Here is a 22944-nt window from a genome sequence, read left to right on the forward strand (position 1 = left end):
TAAGTTATTAGATACAATCCACAAGTGAAACCCTTCTGGAGGATGTTACACTAGTGTGATGAGTTTAAGGAAGATATTCTGTATCCTGAAATGCTGCATTCCCAACAACTGCTGCTGAAGACGTCTCACCTCGATTTTAACTATTGGATCTCCACATCCATGAGCCACCAAATTCAAGCTCTGGTTAACAGCCATTAAGGTCAATTGTCCCATTCTGTCTTGTCTTACACCATTAATGAGGAGATAGGTATTAATGGTAGCCATCTGTTGTCCATCAGTACGTGCCGTAAGCTCTACTCCTTCCTCCAAGTCTCCTGGGAGAGTGAAAGGAGATACTCGTTTGCACAGACAACATTGACAGGCATTGCTGTTTTAAAGACAGCTTTACAATGAGTTAGAATGGTGTTTGTGCAGTTCTAGAGGGCTACATGTTTGAAGAGAGAAAAAAGGACTAAGCAGGAGAAACATCAAATTGGCTTCATTATTTTGGTTTTTGCCTTTGTGTAACTTGTATATATGTTACAGTAAGCGTGCGCAGGCTCTTTGAAGCAATGAACGAACATAATAAGGTGCCTTTCTCCTCTCAGAGCTCCGCAGTGACTCAGAGGTACCTCTCTCTCTTTGATTTCCATAGTCTTTCACTCCTGGAGACTCATTCGAATTCTGCTTAGGGCCCAAAAGAAAATGTGTTGGGCAGTCTGCTCGCTCATCAACCCACACTGAAAGGCTAAATGCAGCAGGTTCACACACTGAGTAATTTCTATTCAAGAGAATCCCACAGGTGGAGGATGGAGATGTTGCATGGATTTTGCAGGCATTTCCCACAGCACCTACCTGCGCAGTTTCTGAGCCAAGCCATTGCTATCAACCCTTGATTTGCACATTAAGCTTAGTATAAGCAAGAGGAAAATTAGGGTATATCTACACAGCAAAGTTGTTTCTCCATTAACAGCCCCTATTCTGAAATAACTTTGCGAGCATCTACGCAATGCGACTGCTAATAATTTCAAAATACTGGTGGGCTTATTTCAAAATTGGTAATCCCCATTCCATGAGGAATAGCGCCTATTTCTGCAGCGTACAATATGTTGGCCACTTGCCACATATGGCGAACAGTGTGTTGTGGCAAATAATGCTTTGGAGCCTCATGCGGTGCCTTTAAATGTGGCTCCTCAGGGCCACACATGAGTGTCCCCACCCACTCCACGCATGTGCCTCAGCTCATGGCTGCAGCAGCGGCAGCTCCTGAAGCCGCGGCTTGGGCCCTGCCATGGCTCCAGGCTCGCTGTGGCTCAGGCCCCCTGCCACCATGAGTCCGGCATGGCTTGGGTGCCCTGTCACTGTTGCTCTGATTCCAGCACAGCCTGAGGCCCTGGTGCAGCTCTGGCTCTGGCACACCACTAGTGTGGCCACCTGGTGTGACTCTGGCTCCAGTGCACACGTAGTGTGGCTTCAGTTCTGGCACAGCAGCTCTGGTGAGTTACTGCACATAGCGGGGTAGGGGGGCGGTGCCTGGCTCTAGGGGAGGGTATTTATTTGTAGGGGGTACTGGAGGAGCTTGGCTCTGGGGCAGGGGAGGGCATTTATTTGGAGGTGGGGTGTGGTGTATATGGAAGGACAGCCACCACCGAAACAAAGAGCAGTCCAGTAGCACTTTAAAGACTAACAAAATAATTTATTAGGTGATGAGCTTCCGTGGGACAGATCCACTTCTTCAGACCATAGCCACATGAGAACAGACTCAATATTCAAGGCACAGAGAACCAAAAACAGTAATCCAGGTTGACAAATCAAACAAAAATGATCAAGGTGAGCAAATCCTGACAATGCCATCCTTGCCACCATGGATGTAGAGGCTCTGTACACTAATATTCCACACGAAGATGGATTACAAGCGATCAGAAATACCATCCCTGATGTCACCAAAGACAATCTGGTGTCTGACCTCTGTAACTTTGTTCTCACCCACAATTTTTTCCGATTTGGGGACAATTTATACCTCCAGATTAGTGGAACTGCTATGGGCACCCGCATGGCCCCACAATATGCTAATATATTTATGGCTGACCTGGAACAACAATTCCTCAGCTCTCGTCCCCTCTTACCCCTCCTCTGCTTAAGATACATTGATGGCATCTTTATGATTTGGACCCATGGTACAGAGACTCTAGAAGAATTCCACAGAGACTTTAACTACCTGCACCCCACCATCAACTTATGCCTCGATTACTCCACGCAAGAGATACATTTCCTGGACACTACAGTACCAGTTAGGATGGTCTGATTGGTATCACACCCTACCGGAAACCCACTGATCACTATATTTACCTACACCCTTCTAGCTTCCATCCTGCACACATAACTAGATCCATTGGTTACAGTCAAGCCCTTAGGTACAATTGCATTTGCTCTGATCTTACTGACAGAGACCGAAAACTACAAGATCTCTACCAAATATACATAAACCTGAATTACCCACCAGGAGAAATGAAAAAACAAATGGACAGGGCCAGACGAATACCCAGAGACCAGCTACTCCAAGATAGGCTCGAAAAAGCCAAGAACAGAACACCACTGGTCATCAACTACAGCCCCCAACTCAAACCACTGCAATGCATGATTAAAGACCTACAACCTATCCTTAATCAGGATGCCACACTCCAGAAGGCTCTGGGTGACAGGCCTGTTCTCTCCTACGGACAACCTCCCAACCTTATGAGGATTCTCACCCACAACCACAGTCTATATTGCAGGAACACCAGTCCTGGAACTTTTCCTTGCAACAAAGTCCATTGCCAGCTTTGTCCATATATCTATTCTGGAGATACCACCACTGGACCTAACCAGGTTATTCACAGAATCACGGGCACATTCTCATGTTCCTCAACTAACTTCATATATGCCATCATGTGCCAACAATGCCCAGATGCTTTGTATATTGGACAGACTTCTAAGTCTCTCAGATAAAGAATTAATGCACACAAAACAGACATAAGAACACTCCTGATTCACAAATCGGTAGGTCAACATTTTAATGGAGTGGGCCATTCTGTTAATGACTTAAAAGTTTGCGTCTTAATGAAGAATTTTCACAACAGTCTGCAAAGAGAGGCTTCTGAACTCTCTTTTATATTCAAATTCAATACATTAACATGTGGTTTGAACTGAGATGTGCATTTTCTGGGTCATTATAGGGGCTCTTTTGCATACTTGGCTTAATCTAGTTCTTGGCCCCCCTCCCCGCTGCTCCTATACTCTCTGATTTGCTCACCTTGATAATTTTTTTCTGATTTGTCAACCTTGATTACTTTTTTGGTTCTCCGTGCCTTAAATATTGAGTCTGTTCTGGTGTGGCTCTGGTCTGAAGAAGTGGGTCTGTCCCATGAAAGCTCATCACCTAATAAATTATTTTGTTAATCTTTAAAGTGCTACTTGACTGCTTTTTTTGTTTTGATAGTATATAGACTAGCATGGCTATCTCTCTGTTATTATGCAACCACCACCAGTGTGGAGATCCTAGAATTATTACCGGACACCACTGGCCTACTTTGAAATAGGTGCTGTGTAGACAGGGAACAGTCTCTATTTCAAAATAAGCCATAGTGTATTCAATGGCTCTATTTCAAAATACACATTATTGTGTGTAAATGCTGTATTTTGAAATAGCTGAGGGTGATTTCAAAATGCATTATGTGTATAGCAGCATTATTTTGAAAGCAACTCTTCTGGAATAGCTTATTTTAGGCTGCTGTGTAGCCATACACTAAGGCTGTGGCCACACTTGGCTAAAATTTCAAAAGGGCCATGCTAATAGCCAAATCGGAGGATACTAATGAGGCACTGAAATGAATATTCAGTGCCTCATTAGCATGCTGCCAGCCATGGTGCGTTGAAAGTGCAGCGTTTTAATCACGTGCAGCTCAGCTACATTTCAAAAGAACCCCACAGACTTCAAAATCCCCTTATTCCTATCAGCTGATAGGAGCGAGCTTTTCAATTACATCACCACCTATGCAAATCCAGACTTGATTGGCGATTATTCACAAGTCACTACAACCCAGCCTTTGTGAAATGGGTTGGTGGGCTCAGTATACAATATCCATGCAGTGACCAGCCTACCATAATTGGCACTGTTGTTGCTAGGCTCAAGGGCTGTGTCTGAATGGCAAGAAAAATGGGACTGAGCTGGCACACGTTCCTCTCCTGTGTGAAAGGCCTCTGCCTGTCACTCTCAGCACATTTGTTATAAATGGCAGTCCCTTACCTCTGACATAGCCCATGTAATACTGATGACCCTCCTTTCCTTTGGAAGCAGTTACTTTTACTTTCTCTTTTCCATCAATCCTTCCCTCTATCAGGACTTGGCTGTGAAAAGCTGAGGAAGCAGCAGCTCCTGTCAGGCCCAGCCAAATATCTTCAGAGGCTTTTAGCTGCATTCATAAGAAAAAAAAAATAGACTGATGCAGAGCCATGGCAAAGAACAAATGAAGCAACATTCAGTGAGGTTGTTGGAATGACACTGGATTCTACGTGAGAACGGATGACACTAGCGATAATTTTTAATGCCTGAGGTTTACATACAAGAGGGATCCTGTGTTGAAAAGCTCAAGTAATAGGACAAGACAGAACTATCTGATAACAATGTAGCGTCAATAAATTACACCAATGCAGACTGTGCAGGCATGTGGCTAATCCCATAAAGCTAGCAATGAAGGAAACACTGCTGCTCGGTTACGTGCTATGCTGCTAGCTTGTGCCATTCATTTCCAATGCATGTATTGGAGTAAAAAGCTCATATGCAGGACCTGAGTTTTCCACTTTTAATCTCTCTTCTTTTGATATAGTTCCTTTAAAAGAATGTCTGAATTATGGAAATATTTCAAGTGGTAGCTAGAGTTCAGTAAAGTAACAATGCTTAGGTACCGGTGTTCCTCCCAAAACATGCTCCAGTGTCATAATGGTGTGAAAATGCTTTTTTTCTTCCCGTTAATCTCTCTGTCCTACTTGCTGTCTGCAAGTTAAAATAGAGAGAAAGCAAAGCGTTTGACTGATTCATTATCAAAATATCAGGCAGTTCTCCAGTTTTCCTGCAGATGTCAGTGTTGTGTTCTGGCAACAGAACCTTTGTTTGAGCTTAACATTTTGTTTCCCCCTGAATAATATATGTTTGTTTTCGCTAAGATCCCATTTTATTCTTTACCAAATAGTCCAGACACTTAAGCTGCAGATGCTGAATACAGTAGCAGGCTGTGCAGACATTATAAAAACATAACATACACTCCAGAAGAGACACACCTATGGCACGTCACCACAATCTACAGCTGACTTGTGTTGGTACTTTCTTTTGCCTTGTGATTACACTGCCTCTGCAGTGCAAACCAACACAGCAAAGGGTTTTGTTACAAATCAGTAAGCAAAATCCTTTCTGTATTTTCCACATTTTACCATCATGTAAGTCATTTACTGAACTTGCACAGTTTGGACGCTAGATGGCAGTATGCCTTCAGCAAAGAAAAAAATGACAGAGGATGGTATGACACTGGTATCTTAAAATACGTCAGAGATCTCTGTGCCCAGCGTTAAACTCACTTCAAATTCCATCAAATATTTCTTCACATCAGCTGCGCTGTTATTCTTTAAGGCTACTACAATCACCCCATGCTTGCTGTCATCACCAGTAAGTTGGAGTCTGCCTTCTGACTGCAGGATGATATCGCCTCTGTTGAGCTGATGCTTTCCAATGAGAACAATTACCTAAGTGTGGGAAATGTTGATATTTAGACTTGGCTCTACTGTGGAAAGTAAGAAGCGTAAGAGAATCTTCAGGAATTGCCACAGATCTTGGCATTCTGTTGGTCACCCAGCAAAATGATGAACTACACTAGTCATTTCAGAAGCCAGTGCCTCAGACTTACAGCTCCCTCTGATTCTATTGTGCCTCTAAATCTTTGTGATTTAACAACTGTACATTCAGTGATCAATTATGTGTATGAGACTAAACGAACTAAAATTGCACTTCTAATAAAACTAGTGAATTTCTTTTTGGTCTTCTACTGACCTACTGTAGCCGTTGTTCTTTTACAGACTATTTTTTACATAGACAGAAGATTTTTAAAGCAGGAAGATGCATCTTAAATTGATATGTGAAACATAGGCTGAAACCCTAGAAACAAATAGCCCCAAACTTGAAAAAGATTTATTGGGATCAAGCTGAGAACCCTATCTTCAACTGGGCCCAGACTTTCTGTGCTTGCCAATATGGGAAGCAGCTGGAAAGAGACCAAGTGTATTTTACATATGGAATGTAAGTATGCTGATGAATATTGTGAAGCTTTTTCATATCTACAGCAGAGGTCTCAAATTCAAGGCCTGTGAGCCATCCCCAGCCACAGCATTTGTGCAACCTAGCAGGCTGTGGGGAGGGGCTGTCCGTTCCCTTGACTCCAGCCTGCCCCCTCCCCACATTGCACTCCTACCTCAGGGACTACAGACATGGGGCCTGGTGCAGAGTAGCAGCAGTGGCCAGGCCCCCTCCTCCCGCAATCCCCTAAGGATGCATTGTGCACCAGAGCCCTGGGACCCTGACTGCATGGGCTTTAGCAAATCTTGTCAGAGAGGAGGGTACTTAAGAGACAGAGCCCTGCACTATCTGGGGACAGGACCTAGAGTGGGGGCATCATGTGATGAAGGTGCTAAGCCACTGGCCAGGGAGCTGCTGCAGAGCCAAGAGGGTCAGAGCACAAACAGGTGAAAAATAGCTTTCTTCCCACCACTTAGCTTAGCTGAATGGTGGAGAAGCTTCCCTGTGCCAGAGCTGTGTGGGGTTCCAGAACATGCAGGGCTTGGCTCCTTCTGGCCAGCATCCTGGAGCAGAGGGTCTTGGGCTTTCCACAGCTGCCAGCCCAGCTAGAGGCAGTGAGAAAAAGAAGGAACGAAGCTATTGGGGCGCTGCATGAACCAGCCAGGGGCTGGTTGTCTGCACAGTGCCGGGAGCACGACACACCCTGCTGGTGGGGATCTGGACGAGCAGGAGGGCTGAGGGGGTATATGGACACAGAAGGGAGAGGACAGTGAGAGAGGAAACAGGTAAAGGGCTGATGGGTGGGCAGCAGAGGTGGCATGTAACCAACCACTATCCAGCTGCACTCACCAGCCACTGCAGCAAACGGGACAGGGGATGAGGGGGGCCTGCTGGCCAAAAGGAGACACACAGCAGGGACTGCATTAACAATCAACAGGGGGAGCAGCCAGCCCTGCACACTGAAGCTCTGCCCAACTTCCAGCCTTGTACACACACTCCCATGGTCAGCCAATGGACCCACCACTCACCACGAGTGGATTGGTGAGTGACTGGTGAGCAAGGCTACAGCCCAAAGCGGGACCTACTACCATCAGTGGGAGGGCAGAGACAGAAAATACAGGACAATTTGCCCAGTTTTCAGAAAAAACAGGTACTTCTGCAGGAGGGTTTAAATACAGGACTGTCCCTTTAAAAATGGGACAACTGGTCACGCCACTTAAGGACTAGAAAAATCTCTCCAAATGGGGTGTGTGTGTGTGTGTGTGTGTGTGTATAAAGTCATGAGAGTCTGGTGGCAACAACTCTTCTTCCCCAACCCCAAACCCCATTCAATATTTATTTTTATTTTGCTAGAAACAAATATGTGGTGGTAGTTTTGGAGGAAAGCTGAGCCTCAATGGTAGATATTTGCGAATTGCAAAAACAGCAATCTACTGTCAGACGTACATTTGGAAGGTCACACAGGGCAAGGCTCGTGTAAGAATCCAGCCAAGTTGAGAAGTCTGTTTCTATTTTACCCAGCATATGTTGCTTGCTGCATGAAGTCAGAAAAACATTTTCCAAAGAGGCTTCTAACTGAATTTTAGCTGGAAACAATGGTCTGTTTCTCTGTATTTAAGAAAAGCCATCAGTTAATGTAGCAATTGAATGAAAAATTATAGTTATCCAAACCAACAATTTTTTCCCCACACATCAAGTAGCCAGCTTCCCTTCCCAAAAAGAAGTTCAATACACATACACAGCCAGCTAACTGGTAAAGTAACTTCCATGTCCCTCCCAGCTCCTGTTACCTGAAAGCCAAAGCTTCATCAGAACCTGCACATAAAGCTCTTTCAACATGGCAGCATGTTGGCTTATCAGCTGGGCCTATGTATACCATCACTACAGTTTCATTGCACACTCAGGGCGAAAGGGATGCCTATATTTCACTTCTGTTGATTTATTCATCATTCTTTTTCCATGTGAAAGGAAACAAACTCTATTAATAGCGATAATTTACAAAATAATAAAAAGGAAACCTCCTTCAGATCAACAGAAGACGCTTATAGACAGTGTTGCAAACTTCATTCTAGATTTTTGGCAGAGTTCTTCGGTAATACATGTGAAATTCAATAGCTAAGGATAAACCCAACCTCCACAAAAATTGCTACTGCAAAGTATGTGATGAGTACACATAAACAGTAGTCCTTTGATACCTCATATGTCAGATTTTGTCTGATTTTTTTTCCATCCCAGTTCAGATCTAGATACTCATTAAACAAGACTGTTGCCTGTTTGATAGCCCCACATGCCTGAAGACTTCCCACAGTTAGTACTTTCTGAAGCTGGAAGAGAGAAAAATAAAACATACGTTAGTGCCTTTGCCTGTCTTGTGTTTTTTTGCTGACAAATTAGATTACAGTTATATAAAATGCATTTTATAAACTGTTATAGCAGCGTTTTCCAAACTTTGTTCCATGGAACACTGGTGTTCCACGTGATGTGAATAGGTGTTCTGTGAAAAAAGTTTTGATGCTAGCACTATTTTTCTTTCTAAAGTATTGAATATAAAATTATGTGTGTATCAAAAATACTAAGGTATTTGAACAGTATGTAGATTGCAGGTATGCTAATATTTATAATGCATTCATAATAGCATAGTTGGTAATACGCAACTCATGCCAAAACAGTCAGAGCCAATTTGGATTGTTTTGGTACGAGTTGTGTTCAGAGAAATCATGTGATGCTGTACCTGACATGAGGCTCCAACTTTCCAGCATCGTTCCAAACATTAAGGAGATTTGTGATCAAAATACGCAAAAAAAACTTATCCCATTAAAAAAAAATCTGTCAAACATAACTTACTTTTATTTTCCAGATGTTTTCAGCAAAAATAACAAATTTATAAAACCACAAAATTTAAAAAATATTTTCCATATCTAATTTGTTTTGCATTTCTTTTTCATAAAAATGTTTTTAAGCTTAAAGGAAGGACAGTTCTTTTTTGAACAATATTGTCCTTTCTATTTTTGTACAAAACAACGCCACTAACCATCTTTCTTTCGGCTGTCATATTGATGTTTTGTTTTGGGTTTACACTTAATTTTATACTTAACTATAGAGTTGCTAACCGTCCGATCATAAGGACATTAGTTTTTCATTCAGATGATTTTCTCTTGTTATTTTTCATTCTTTGTAAAACAAAAGACGTCTAAAAGCCTAACACTTACATTAACTTTTGAGCATTAGGTGCAGTAATTTTTCAGTATGAAACCCTCTCCGCCCCAGCAGGTAGGTGTTCCACCAATATGTTCCAAGCCCACAAGTGTTCCATGGCCAAATTAGTTTGGGAAACTCTTTTAGAAACCTGTTACAGTGCAATATGCACTTAAATAAAATCCATCCCAGTGCAAAGGGCTATCGCCAGTGGAGCCTAATGCACAATTTGAGTTCGGCTTTCCTCATCTAGCAAAACATAAGTGGAGTGTAGCCCTCATCATAGCCATCAGCTCAAGAGTGCATTTCATCCCAAATGCAAAAATCATTTTTGGATGTGATACAGAATCTGTCTGTACATTTGTGAGAATACTTCAGATGGGAAAGGAATTCAGTAAACATTCCTCAGAGGTTTTATTTTACTCTCCCTAAAGGTTTGATTTAAAAAAAAGTCTGCTTCAAATACAATTAAAGTTGAGGTTTTTATAAAACAAAAGGAAAGAACTTTCAATTCCCAGAGTGGTTAAAACTCAAAAAAAATAGTGTATGTCTGCTCCCATTACATTCCATATTCATACCTGACCAGAAGAAACTGTCACACAAGCATCCCAGAGAGTGATGTTGAACTTAGAGTTGTCTTCTAGAGCAATTTTGAAGTTAACAGGTTTCCCACCATTCCAACTGAACTGCATCTAAAACCAGAAGAGAAAGAGTTCCACAATGGGCCAGGCTGCAGTATTAGACCTAATGCAACAGCCTGATAGAATCCTCCCAAAGAAGATGACCAGTGGAAACAGCCATGCTTGTTGCAATAACTACTATGGATGGCCAGTATTTTCTATTCACAAAACTTTGAGACATTTCTAAGTCTGTCCATGTTCCATGTCCTACAGTGTGAATACTCTGCTGAACTGCATGCTGTCAGGCCTGAAAAACCACCTTCTGACAAGTCCATAAGTAACCTGCACTTTTAGAATGAAGTCAGTGAAAGTCTTTCCATTGAGTTCATTGGGAATTGGATTTGGCCCATAGTCCTTCCTCCACAAAATTACTGTTAAAAATAATAATTCTGGTGGGAGTTCTGCCTGTGTGAAAAGGGGACAAGCAAGACTGAGCCCTAGTCAAGTAGTTTTGTATGAAAAAACGTTGCAAGCTCTCTGTTATCTGTGCAAGGGTCAGAAAAATATTCCAACCCCCAGAGAGCATACTGCACAAGTCAGATGGCTTATTATTGGGTATTATCATTAGCTTCCGGAGATAACTTACTGTGCAAGAGCCCTGACCCAGCAGTGCAAAAGCTATGCCCCATGTACATCTTGCAGATGGGTCACGAGGTGCTTTCCATTTCTGGCATAAACACTTTGCACTCAAACCATCCAAAACATATATATGTCCTTTCCCCTTACATGCAACAGCATCCCTTATGGCTCTGCTCCCACCCTTCATTTTGGTGTGGGACTTTCGTATGGAGCCTAAATGCTGAAGTTCTGTCTGCTGCATACATACATTAAGAACACAAAACACATGTGTTTAGGAATAGAGGTTTAGGTGCCTTTTCTAGGTCTAAATTCATTTGACACCCTCGCCCCCCACAGCTCTAAGCCCAGGAGTTACATACAAGGGCATCTGATAAATCACAATATGTGCTACACTTTGAAAAGGAAACAACCAAGGCATTTGTGACACTAGAGCATGGCAAGGCTTGGTTAGTACAGCGGTTTAATGATTTCCTCTCTATATGACTCTGGAAAGGAATATTATAGATATTATTTAATCTGCAGTACCTTTCATTTGCGTACCTGATGGTTGTACTTTCCGCTGTTTCTTTCAGACAGGGAACTGACTTCCAATTGCCTCAAGGTTAAGTTAAATGGGTGAGCGATAGAGGCTTGGTAGTTTACATGCTCTTTTCCAGACTTCAGGGAAGAAGAAATTAGCACCTGCCAAGCATCAACAGACACAGAAGTGGCATGACTAACACAGCTCCTTACACTAACTGAACTGGGAGCCCAGCCTGAAACTCTTTATGTAGCTTTCACTCACATGAATGACATGCTTAGCATTAGAAGTCAATTTTACAGCAGGACCACATTTACTACCTATATCTCCTCTGTGGTTTCATCAGGATGCAGCATTTCTCTTTACCACTGTACAGTAAACTCTCAAAATATGCAGCTTCAAGTTGCGTGTAACTCACTTTAATGCAAGTTAAGCACAACATGGAGCTGCTCTGCCTCCCTAGCTGCCTGAAGCTGCAGACAACCTAAGAGCCCTTTCTCCCTGCTTTCCCCCAGTGGTGCCGCTGGTCAGGCTGACAGCCCTGTGGCTGTGAGAAGGCAGGGAGGAGCAGCTGGGAAACTGACCAGCCCTAGTGGGCTGTTCAGTTTGCCAGATCCCACAAGTGGATGGGAGCTGGGAACCAAGCAGCAGCCTGGCTCCTGGCTCCTCTCCCCTTGCGGGACCCGGGAAACTGACCTGCTCATGGCCAGTCAGTTCCCCAGGTCCCCCAAGTGGCGGGGAGCTGGGAACAAAGTGGCAGCCTGGCTCCTGGCTGCCCTGCACTGGTGGGAACCAGGAACCTGACCAGCCATAAACTGGTCTGTTTCCTGGGTCCCATTAGTGGTGGGGAGATGGGAACCAGGCTGATCCCTGGTTCCTGGCTCCCTGCCACTCTGGGAGCCAGGAAACTGACCAGCCCTGGTGCGCTGGTCAGTTTCCAGGCTCCTGCAAGCCAAGGGGAACCAGGAACCAGGCTCCATCTCCCCTTGACTTGCACAAAAATTTGAGTTATGCAGGGTTGGAGAAACACAACCCCTGCGTAACTCAAGGGTTTACTATATTAAGGCCATGCTGCTGCAAAAGACTTACATACGTGCTTAACTTTAATCACTGTAGGCAAGTCATTGGCTTCTCATGGTATGTTAACTTTAAAGCATTAGTTTTAGCAGAATGGAGCCTAAATTATGTGGCGTTATGAGAGATCTGTTTAACATCACACACGGTTTAACACATGTTTTAACAGTGATTGAACTGTTCCCTGTCTAGCTCTCTTCTAAATTTAATTTGGGATTTTGGTGCCTGTACATTATTACTCTGGTGGAAGCTTCATTCTTTATGGAGACAAATTCATTTTCCACTATGGTAATGAGTTTTACACTTTGTTTTTCCCCATCCCATCATTAAGAAAATAATAATCTTTGAAATATACATGTCTTGAGTAACATTAGGCTAGTGTAACAACCTATTTAGTGCCTCAGTGTATTGCAATTATACCATACCTTAGATACAAATTCAAAGTACATCCAATCTGTTGTAAATCAGAGCTGGAGATAAACTCAACTATTTGTCCATGGTTTTATGTTATAACTGAGATGATTCTGATTAAATTTGGGTCTTTTATTTTACCAATTAGTTTTAAAGGCAGATTTGTGCCTTCCTTTTAAAAATGGAAGTTTCTTTACTTGTTGCAGTGCAAATGTATGAGACATTTTATGCCAAATGCATAATTCTTATTGTTAATTAGGAGCAATCAAAGAAAAAGGCTTGATTAAATCACTTGATTTTAAAAAATGGCTGCCATATACAGCTCTTCTTTGTGGCTCCCGATGCTATAATTGCAAAGAAAAAAAAACTCTCCTGATAATTTTTGATGTTTTGGTGAACATCTACAATCCCAACAATGAACAACTCAGATCTAAATAGCAAACACTGGATAATTCCCCCTTTAATATATTCAATGCATTGTGGGATGTGTGTGTGTGGTGGTCTTAAAGGTTAAAAAATATGGTTTGAGGTTACCTATTAAGGACTGTCTCATATTCATGTGTATTGTGGCTCTTGAATTATTGAGTTTTGTACTGAATTTGAAAAAAATGGCTTTTCTTGCTCTTCTGGTTGCCAACCCCTGATCTGACCCACTGCATTGAAAGAAACAATCTTTGGATCCATTACAACCATCTCCCCGCCTTCAGTGGCTTCTCAGCTGATTCAAAATTCTTTTGTCTTTGAAATTCCACAAAGACTTGCTCAGCTCCACCTCTCTGACAACATGTCCATCCTCTTCCCCACCCTCCTTGTTTGCAACTCTAGTCACAACCTGCATGTTATTCTGACCAGCTGCTTTTTGCCTTTTCATTTGGGTTAGAATTGCTTCACCCTTCCACTCTGAACCATTTCCGTTTACCCTTTGTTTGCCTCTCTTTGCGAAGAAGTTGGTGGGGTTGCTGTACAAAGGATGGGTCACGTGATAAAAGGCATGGCATGTAAGGAGTTCCACTAACAATATGGACTGCTCCACATTTGTATTTTTTAAAAGATGGCTCAGTAAGTCTTCAGCTTCAATCCTGCCCAAATCCCTTTGCTCTCTGTACCAGCCTTTTCAAATACACTTGCTAGTCCACAAATCTCTTCTGATACGTATCGACTCTGGGCTGATGTACCTGGTCCTTGTTGTTCCAACCAATGATGATATCATCCTGATGACTGTGTGTTGAATGCTCCGCATACACGTTGAGCTTGGAATGCTGGGGGAAAGGGATGGCAAGAGGATGGGAAAGCTCCACTAAAAGGAAGAGTTCAAAGAGGTTAACTTCCGGTTACGGCACTGGGGTTTCTTGTAAAAGGCACGTGGCGCAGCACACAAAGGACAACATTTGGCACTGAGGAAGAATGTTTTTTCTCTTCATATAATTGGTTGTACAGTGTGTTGATTTCAGCCTCGTAGCCCAGATGGTCCTTAGAAAGGTCAGAGATGGGATAGCGCTAGGGCGACAAGACCTGTTGTCACAAATATGGGACAGGGAGATATGGGGGCAGGGAGGGGCAGCTCCTCCCAGCTCCACGAAGCCATGGGGAGCCAGGAAGGAGCTTGAGCTCAGGGGAAGCAGCAGCTACCAACACTCTCTCCTCACAGCCCCAGGGAAGTGGCAGCCGCCAGCATTCCCCCTGCAACCCTGGAGCCCTGGGGAAGCAGTACACCAGCCCTCCCCCACCAGCCCCAGGGAAGTGGCAGCTGTCAGCACTATACCCACCCTGGGGAAGCGGAATGGACACGGCAGCTGAGTGCTCTCCAGCCAGCAGCTGCTGGTGGAAAAGGTCAGCGGGTGGTAGAGGGGCCAAATAGGGGACAATTGGGCCTTTTTAAAAAATAAGTAGAGCTGCCTTTTGGGTAAAGAGAGTCCCAAATAAGGGACGGATGGTCACCCTAGATACTGCCACTGCCCCAGGGAGGACACCACAGGGCAGAGTGCGCATTGCCTCCGGGGTCCCTGAGCTGCCCTGCAGGAATGTAGTTTACCACAAGCAGTTTCTAAAGAAGGCCATGTGAAATCACCTAATTTGCTTTGCAGTGTAATCCCAAACAATGGAAACATAAGCTGTGTCTACACGTGCACGCTACTTCAAAGTAGCGGCACCAACTTCGAAATAGCGCCCGTCGCGGCTACACGCGTCAGGCACTATTTCGAAGTTAACTTCGATGTTAGGCTGCGAGACGTCGAAGTCGCTAACCTCATGAGGGGATCGGAATAGCGCCCTACTTCGACGTTCAACGTCGAAGTAGGGACCGTGTAGATGATCCGCGTCCCGCAACGTCGAAATTGCTGGGTCCTCCATGGCGGCCATCAGCTGGGGGGTTGAGAGATGCTCTCTCTCCAGCCCCTGCGGGGCTCTATGGTCACCGTGGGCAGCAGCCCTTAGCCCAGGGCTTCTCGCTGCTTCTGCGGCAGCTGGGGATCTATGCTGCAGGCACAGGGTCTGCAACCAGTCGTCAGCTCTGTGTATCTTGTGTTGTTTAGTGCAACTGTGTCTGGGAGGGGCCCTTTAAGGGAGCAGCTTGCTGTTGAGTCCGCCCTGTGACCCTGTCTGCAGCTGTGCCTGGCACCCTTATTTCAATGTGTGCTACTTTGGCGTGTAGACGTACCCTAGCAGCGCCTATTTCGATGTGGTGCCACGCAACGTCGAAGTTGAACATCGACGTTGCCGGCCCTGGAGGACGTGTAGACGTTATTCATCGAAATAGCCTATTTCGATGTTGCTACATCAAAATAAGCTATTTCGATGTTGGCTTCACGTGTAGACGTAGCCATAGGGTCTAATCTTCAAGTCTTTATTCCTTCAATTTATTGGCACATTTGCCTGAACAAGATCTATAGGATTAGTCCCAAAATGTTTGAACCTGTTGGGCATTAAAAAATGTAGTTAACCAGCTTTGGTGTCCTTCACTTTTAAGTTTCCTTTATTTTCAGCTACCAAAGCTTCCTAGAAAATCGAGTAACCTACCTTCAATGTCATGACCTCCAGATAACTTTGGGAAGAATCCAGTGTAAGTGCCTGTTACTTTTCCCTCCTTGCCGTCCCACAGCACAATGTGTCTCAACAAATGAGTTCTGTTACTTTTTTGGTAAACCGTCAGGAGCACAAGCTGCCTTGGAAGAATTTTGAACTGAAAATAGAATGGTGAGAGGGGAAGAATCCATTAAAATTCCGGGCTTGGGAGAACAATCCTAAAATGTGTAATCTGGGGTTGAATTCATTGGGGCCAGTGGTCATATATTAAAATGAATGTTTGTATCATGTCTAGCACCATGGAATCCTGATCCTTCACTGAGGCTTTCAGTTACTGCCAGAATATAAATGACAGTGGATGTCTGCTGTCAAATATTCTATAGTCTCTACTGTAGCCCAACATACATGGTGAAAGTACTGTGCCCTCTTTACAATATCTGTTTTCAAATGCTTATTGCTTCTCTGCTGTCTCTGACTACACATATTACAGTATTTCTCTAGTGCACCATTTGACACAAAATCCAGCCTTGGCACAAGCCCTTAATACAAACAGTGAAAGAAGTCTCCAGTTTTCTCCTCTACTTAGAACAGGAAGTGTGTTTGGTACCTGTGCAGCAAGAGTACGCCAATGTTCAGTTTGAAATACATTAGACTATTGTCTCTACAGCCTGTGTTTGTATGTACCGTTCATGTGCGGACGATCGCACAGCAGAGTGGGAATTAACCCAGTGCACCCCAGTGTGATGATCTGGCAAGAAGCAGCTGGCTGACTGGAGCATTCAGTGACAGGAGGTGGCTCAGCAGCTGCTAGCCCAGCTCCTGGGTCTTCCTGCAGGGGGCTGTGCAAAGCATCAGGCAGCCAAGCCAGTGAAAGGGGCTGGCCTGGGTGCCCCCCCGCCAACAAACTATTCCAGGGCAGACCCAATCCCACCCTCCCTGGTGCACTTATCGAGATGCAGCCGTACATACCAAAAAGCTGCAACTCTTCTTTCCCTTCCCCTGACTATGAGGGAACGAGAGAAAAGTGCACAGCTTGTGTGCATCCCCGCTCCTGGCTACCCAGGGAGGAGCAGAGGCTTCTGTGAACCTCCCCCTCTCTTATAGCCAAGGGGAGATAAGCAGCCATATCCCGGTATGTGTGGCTGCAGCCCTCCGCACGGTCCCAAAATGGTGCCTTTGCCTCCTCTCCTTGCACTCAGCCCTACACAGACCTCAGCCCCCTGCCCTGAGCTGCCCACACTCCCACCCACTGCCTTGATTTCTGCACCCTCCAACTCTCTGCCCTAAGCCCCCCGCCAGCTTCAGCCCCTGACCCCGACTCCTGTACCGCACATCCCCTGCGCTGAGCCCCCGTATTCAGCCACCTCCCCAACTCCTTCACTACCAAGCCCGCCCCAAACTCATGCCCTGCCTCTGTCTGTACTGAGCCCCCATCCAAGCTACTGCACTGATGTCTGTACTCCCCTCACATCTCCATCCACCTGCCCTGAGCCCACTCCCACATGCTAACCTCTGTTCTGAGCTTCACACTCCACCCAACAACAAACTTTCTCGCAGGTACTATCCTATCACGTTCCCCGCCCCTGCCCCCGCCCCCCCCCCCGGCGTTCGACCCATGCTGTCCTCCTCCCACACCCCTAGGGATGCGATACCACAGCACCTGTAAGAAACCCCTGAAGACAAACACCACCAAGCCCAATAGTGGCTACCAATGCTGGACATTAAGCTAACTGTGATCCATAGAATATACTTCAGGCTGCTCCTGCCACCGATATAGTTGACAGCAAAGCTGTCCTGAGCATATGCACCGGATGACAGGGCTATTTAGCTGCTGGTACCAACCTGGGGCATTGAGTGCCTCATTTCAATGACTTTACTGTAGCTGGTCCCAGTGAAAGTTAACTTGGCTGTAATGTAGAAATCCTTTTTTTCCATTCTGATAGAAAGCCTACCTTCTGCTTCACTTGTGGAATAATTCACCTGCAGGAATTCCAGTTAAAGAGAGACAGAAAACTGACTTAGACTTTTATCTCCGTGGCAGAGTAGATTACCTGGCAAGGTGGATGTGTTTTGTTATTTCCTTTCTTGAGTTCAAAGTGCCACATTCATGTTAGAGAATGGGCTTTGTTCTCAGTGCTGCACATAAGGAGTTAGGCTTTGTAACTCTTGCAATAATAGCTCACATACAAGTAGTCTACTGTCTGCTGTGGACAAATGACCCTGCAATTCTCCCTCTACCCACATTTTGCTTTGTATTCCCCACCCCTCGATAGTAGCTGGTTTCCAGACCAGCTCCTTACTGACCACTGTTTTTAAATCACCAATATAATTGTAAATACAACTTTGGTTCTGCAAGCAAAATTCATTATGGATACAAAATCCTGGTTTTGCTTTAGCTAGTGCTTAGGAAGTGGGAATCTACTGATGTAAATGGATCTCTCCTATTGTGTTAGGAAAGCTGACAATTATTGCAATTATTGCTAACTGGCATTTGCAAATGTGCCAAACAAACAAACAAACAAAAACAAAAGTTAGTGTTAAAAATCCTGCTGTTGGAATCTTGAAAAATTAGATGGGGCAACACACATGTGGAAGGTGGATAACCTGTAGATAGTTTACCTTTGAAGAAAGTTCAGTTGTGCCAGGGAAATACTGAAGAAGGAAGGGGACATTCTGTAGGACTGTTATATTCAGTTCTTCACTAGAGGAAAGAAATGCATTGTTTGCTCAAAAACATTTCTAAAACTACCCATGAGTCACTGGAACACAATGCTCAGACAGGTCTGAACTCAATGCTGAGACACATGGGGACAACTACATAGGCCACTAAATCTACTAGAATCTTGTGAATGATGGATTGCATTTAAGAGACTCATTCAAGGCAAAAAACCCTGAGGAACACATTCTGACCTCTGTGGAGGATGTATAGGTGCACTCCAAGGAAGTATTTGGTCCAATATATAGGCATATGCATTATTTGGAATGTATCCCATGTGCATCACTGGAAACGTGAGATTTGTACTAGGGAATATAAATCTCTTGATTAATTCTCTCATTGCTTCCTGATGAAAATTTGCTATTGTCAGAAATTGTAGCTAAAGGTGAATGAATGCAAAGTTCCTGCTGGAATATACTGAAATATATGAGTAATATTGCAGAAACTGAAGAGCCAGAATAACACAGCATCTTACACCCTCCCAAAAAGAGATCAGAATTTTGTGCATTAGTCCTTCCAAGTCCTTCCTATTATGGTATTTACGATTTAAAGCCTCTGAAATGAGTAACTTTTCCATTATGCTTTTTTGGAACATTCTTGAAAACTTTTAGAAGAATGACACAAAGAATTCTGCAAACAAATATCAGACATGCTAGAAGTGCTCTGCACCAGAGTGCCCCCAAATCAGAAGCAGTAGGATTTTTTTTACTGAATTTTAATAATGCTGAAGTGACTTTAATGGGAGTGAAAACACATGCTACAAATTAAGCCATATGCTTAAGTACTTTGCTGGGTCAGAGCCTCAGACTTCGGGTCCCTTCCACATGAATACAACAGCAACACTCCAGGGAAATGCTGCTTTTCTGCTGTACAGGGAGGAGGGAAATGGAAATTTCTTGCCCAGGGATTCTACTCACCATGCTACCATTTCTGCATAGGAATGTGGGAGGAGGTGGCAGATGGTCAGGAAGCCAGTACAGAACATGCACCCACTGTCCCAACCCCCTGTGTTTGGAGCAGGCTAGGGGAACATCACCAACAATTAAGGACTAAGACCACTTGGCCCTGCATACATTTCCCTGAGCTAACAGCCTATTTCTGAGGGCTGTGTGTATTTTATTTTACATTTTATTATTCACTTCATTAGTATTTGGGCCATTTCACGAGGGCTTTGCTGTGTTTCTGGGATCCCAACAGCCTAATAAAATATTTACAATTGCCAAAATCACAGTCTTACCTTTGCCGTTCATTTTTCACATTGATGGTGAGTGAGAGTCTCGTATTGAGTTCACAGGTGAACTTCAGAGAGCCTTCAATTTCATTTGCAGTCAGGCCTTCAAGGAGCACTACCTGGGAGTATGCAGAAAGACAGAACCCAGGATGAGTAACTGGCAGCCTCTCCCTATATGGCTCTCTGGTGTAAGGCCAGTCTGTTGTGTAGGAGCTGCTAACTAGAAAAGCCTAGTGTAAAGTGCCTCTTTAGACAACACACCACAACACGTGCAATGTCTTTTAGCTCTGCAATAAGTAATGTGGGTTGTGTGCCCCTGGTAATGCTCCGCAGAGTTGCCCAAGTCATGATGTTGCTTTAACAATTTTCTGAGGCTACGTCTATACTAGCAGATAAATTTGAATTTAAGGCAGTTAGCTCAATATTACTGTCTTCACTAATATTGACTTGACTGTCTTCACTAATATTGGTATCATGTCATCAGCAGTACCTGCTGGGTGTAGCATCAAGTTTAGATTTAAAAGTTTGAATAAAGGCCAGTGTGGAAACTCCATGTCTTAAAATCAAATTTATTAGTCTCCAGAGATGTCCCATATGTAACCCAAATTGCTCTCCAGGGGCGCAGGACTTAGGTAACAGGAAGACCATGAATTTCAAATGGGGACCAGGAAGCCTGTGACTGTGGGGTCATGTTTGTATGAGAGCCTGAGAAATGTCTGTCTTTCTTTGCTACTAGCACTGTGAGCACATCTGCCTATTACAAATAGCCCCGGCAGTGAGTTCGTCGTTCTGTCTCTCCACTTGATATTTTTTCCTGTGCTGCTTGCTGCCAGCCATGCCCTGCCGCACCACATGACAGCAAGGCTGTTGTGGGGGTTGTGCTTGCATAAGAGGCCTAGAAACTTCTTCTCAGTGGTTTATATTTGTGCGTACACACCCCCCCCCTACAGGTGCCACACAGTCAGGGTCCTTCCTGCACTCAACCACATCATGTGGCTAGCCCCCAACCCAATAAAAGGACATGCTGCTGTTCGGTGCTGACCATTCTGCCAGGCAGCACCATGTCCTGGCTTGCGTGCAGTTAGAGATCCAAGGGTGAGAAGGAATTTCAGGGGTTTGCAGCTGTTGAGGAGAAGTCTCTCTCGGCAGCTAAGATTTTTTCAGGGCTTTTCTGCCTCAGGGGGGACTACTTCAAAAGGCCCCACACCAAAAATATTTTCAGGGCTTTTCTGCCCCAAGGGCGAACTACAGGGGTGTGGGTAGAAGGTTGCCAAACAGGTGGCGCTTCAGGTCGGAAGGGGAGAGACCTCAGGGCAGAAGGGGTGGGGCTGGGGCTTGTCTTCCCCAGCAGCATTTTCACTCACCACAGCAAAGGATAAGGAGACATTCCAACCAGTGCTATTCCCAGGACATGAATGTGTGTGACCTTTGCTCACCCTAACTTCAAACTATTGCTTGACTAGTAAACTGAAGTATGCCAAGAGACTCTGAAATGTGCTGCAGTCATTGCGTGGGGTCAGACAGCCTTGGTAAAGGGCTACAAGTGACTTAACTCGAAACCCAAGAACTCTACAGGGGATCAGGCTGTGATCCCCATGGCTTATTTTAAATCTGCTCCTTTCTGACAAGTATGTTTAACCATGAAAGAGAAGAGAAATTTCTGCTACCTACTGCATTGACTTGGAAGTGGCCTGTTTGCTCTATGTGGTATTTATTTATATTAAATATGTGGATACACTGAGCCAAAACCTGCTCTTACCTGCACCATTGTAAATCGGGAGGACTTTGACATGTTATTATGGCATCATGCCAATGTAACTAACATTTGAACTCTTATCTGCAATCATGCAATACACTCCTCTAATCAAAGAGCACAAAGCTGTCTAGCTACGTTTTATTACCTTCGTCACAAAGGGAAGTCCCAGATGCTTGAGAACAGTTATTGAATGTTTCATCTCCACCATCAATTCAAACATAGCATACAGCTCAAAGTCAGCAACAACACTCACATTCAGTGTTATATATTTGTCATCATAACGAATTTCAAAAGTTGTCATGGCTTTTTGTTCTAAAAGCAATGAACACAGCGTTAGTCACACCATCTCATTGTGCTCCATCCCATTCAGTGCTGGCTTATACAAAATGAAAAGTGCCGGTGAACCTGTGCCTTTGGTGTAAAGACAAAACATCAGCCATTCTGGAATGGCATGGGCTGTGATCTTGGGTTTGCTGAATCCAGTCACTGGCTTTTTTAGCTGCATTTGCACATATCAAGCACATAAGATATCATGTACAGTAACTCTGTCGTATCCAGAAGCCCCAGGACCGGGAGGTTGCTGGATATTCAAATATTCTGGACAATAGAGAGGTCTACCTAGCAATGCATGACACTTAAGAAAAACAAGATTAGACATTAAGAAACAAACAGAAATGTATATAGAACACTTTTTTTTTTAACCAACAGTAGTATTCTCAAGTGTAAACTTATACTGTATTTATTTGCGCTATATTGTACTTATGGAAAATGTAGCTAAAATTTACTTGTGGTTAAAATGCCGGTTATTTGAGAGTTCCGGATGACAGAACACCGGATCTGAAAGCATTTACTGTAACTTTTACGTGGTGTTTTTTTGGGCTAGTAGTGGCACCATAGGATTGGCTGAGGATCGGGGGGAGGTGGCTGAGTACACAGCATCTCTTTTTTACAAAAAAGGCACTGCTTTTACATATGTGAGTGGTCCCATAGGAGTCACTGTGCTCTGCAGGATCAAGGATTTATTGTCTTTCAGTACACAGGGCTTTTATAACATCCAGCAAACTGGTACAGTTTCCTTTAGCAAAGAAGACCCTGTTTTGAGGTCACATGCTGCCTTCTATTACAAATAGAGATAAGCATAATATTTCAAATGAGGTTTTTTGTCCTCCTCTTTCACTTCCACATTTTTCAGTAAAATGGGAAAAAGGCATAAAAGAAGGGCGTCAAACGGGGTGGGGGGGAACCTGAAACTCAGTAAAGTTTTAGAGAAGCAGGCAAACATGTGGAGCAGCATGCTGGCAGTCTCTCTTTAGTGCTACAAGTGAGAGCTAGTGCAAGTGAGAGTGAGCATCTAAACCAGCTGATGGAGCCATCTTTTGATTTAAGTAGTACGGCTTTAAGCAGTTGGCCTGAGAGTATTGGCTTGGTCTGCTGACCTCCATGAGAAGCTGTGATTTGGT

At 44.1% G+C, this 22944-nt stretch overlaps 1 protein-coding gene across 1 annotated transcript in view; it reads right to left on the bottom strand.

The window, feature by feature from the left end:
- Positions 1 to 22944, bottom strand: part of LOC142021855 (uncharacterized) — a 193366-nt gene that overhangs the window by 30654 nt on the left and 139768 nt on the right. Inside the window, exons 49-61 of the mRNA XM_075011106.1 lie at positions 21630 to 21796; positions 19735 to 19847; positions 18401 to 18482; positions 17624 to 17761; positions 15776 to 15938; positions 13936 to 14057; positions 11296 to 11436; positions 10075 to 10188; positions 8497 to 8625; positions 7748 to 7909; positions 5557 to 5754; positions 4265 to 4430; positions 130 to 314 (exon numbers count right to left, since the gene is read on the bottom strand). Coding sequence (XP_074867207.1) covers positions 130 to 314; positions 4265 to 4430; positions 5557 to 5754; positions 7748 to 7909; positions 8497 to 8625; positions 10075 to 10188; positions 11296 to 11436; positions 13936 to 14057; positions 15776 to 15938; positions 17624 to 17761; positions 18401 to 18482; positions 19735 to 19847; positions 21630 to 21796 — 1880 coding nt within the window. The remainder of the gene's footprint in view (positions 1 to 129; positions 315 to 4264; positions 4431 to 5556; positions 5755 to 7747; positions 7910 to 8496; positions 8626 to 10074; positions 10189 to 11295; positions 11437 to 13935; positions 14058 to 15775; positions 15939 to 17623; positions 17762 to 18400; positions 18483 to 19734; positions 19848 to 21629; positions 21797 to 22944) is intronic.

This window comes from Carettochelys insculpta, chromosome 16 (assembly GCF_033958435.1).
Source record: "Carettochelys insculpta isolate YL-2023 chromosome 16, ASM3395843v1, whole genome shotgun sequence".
Lineage (NCBI taxonomy): Eukaryota > Metazoa > Chordata > Testudines > Carettochelyidae > Carettochelys > Carettochelys insculpta.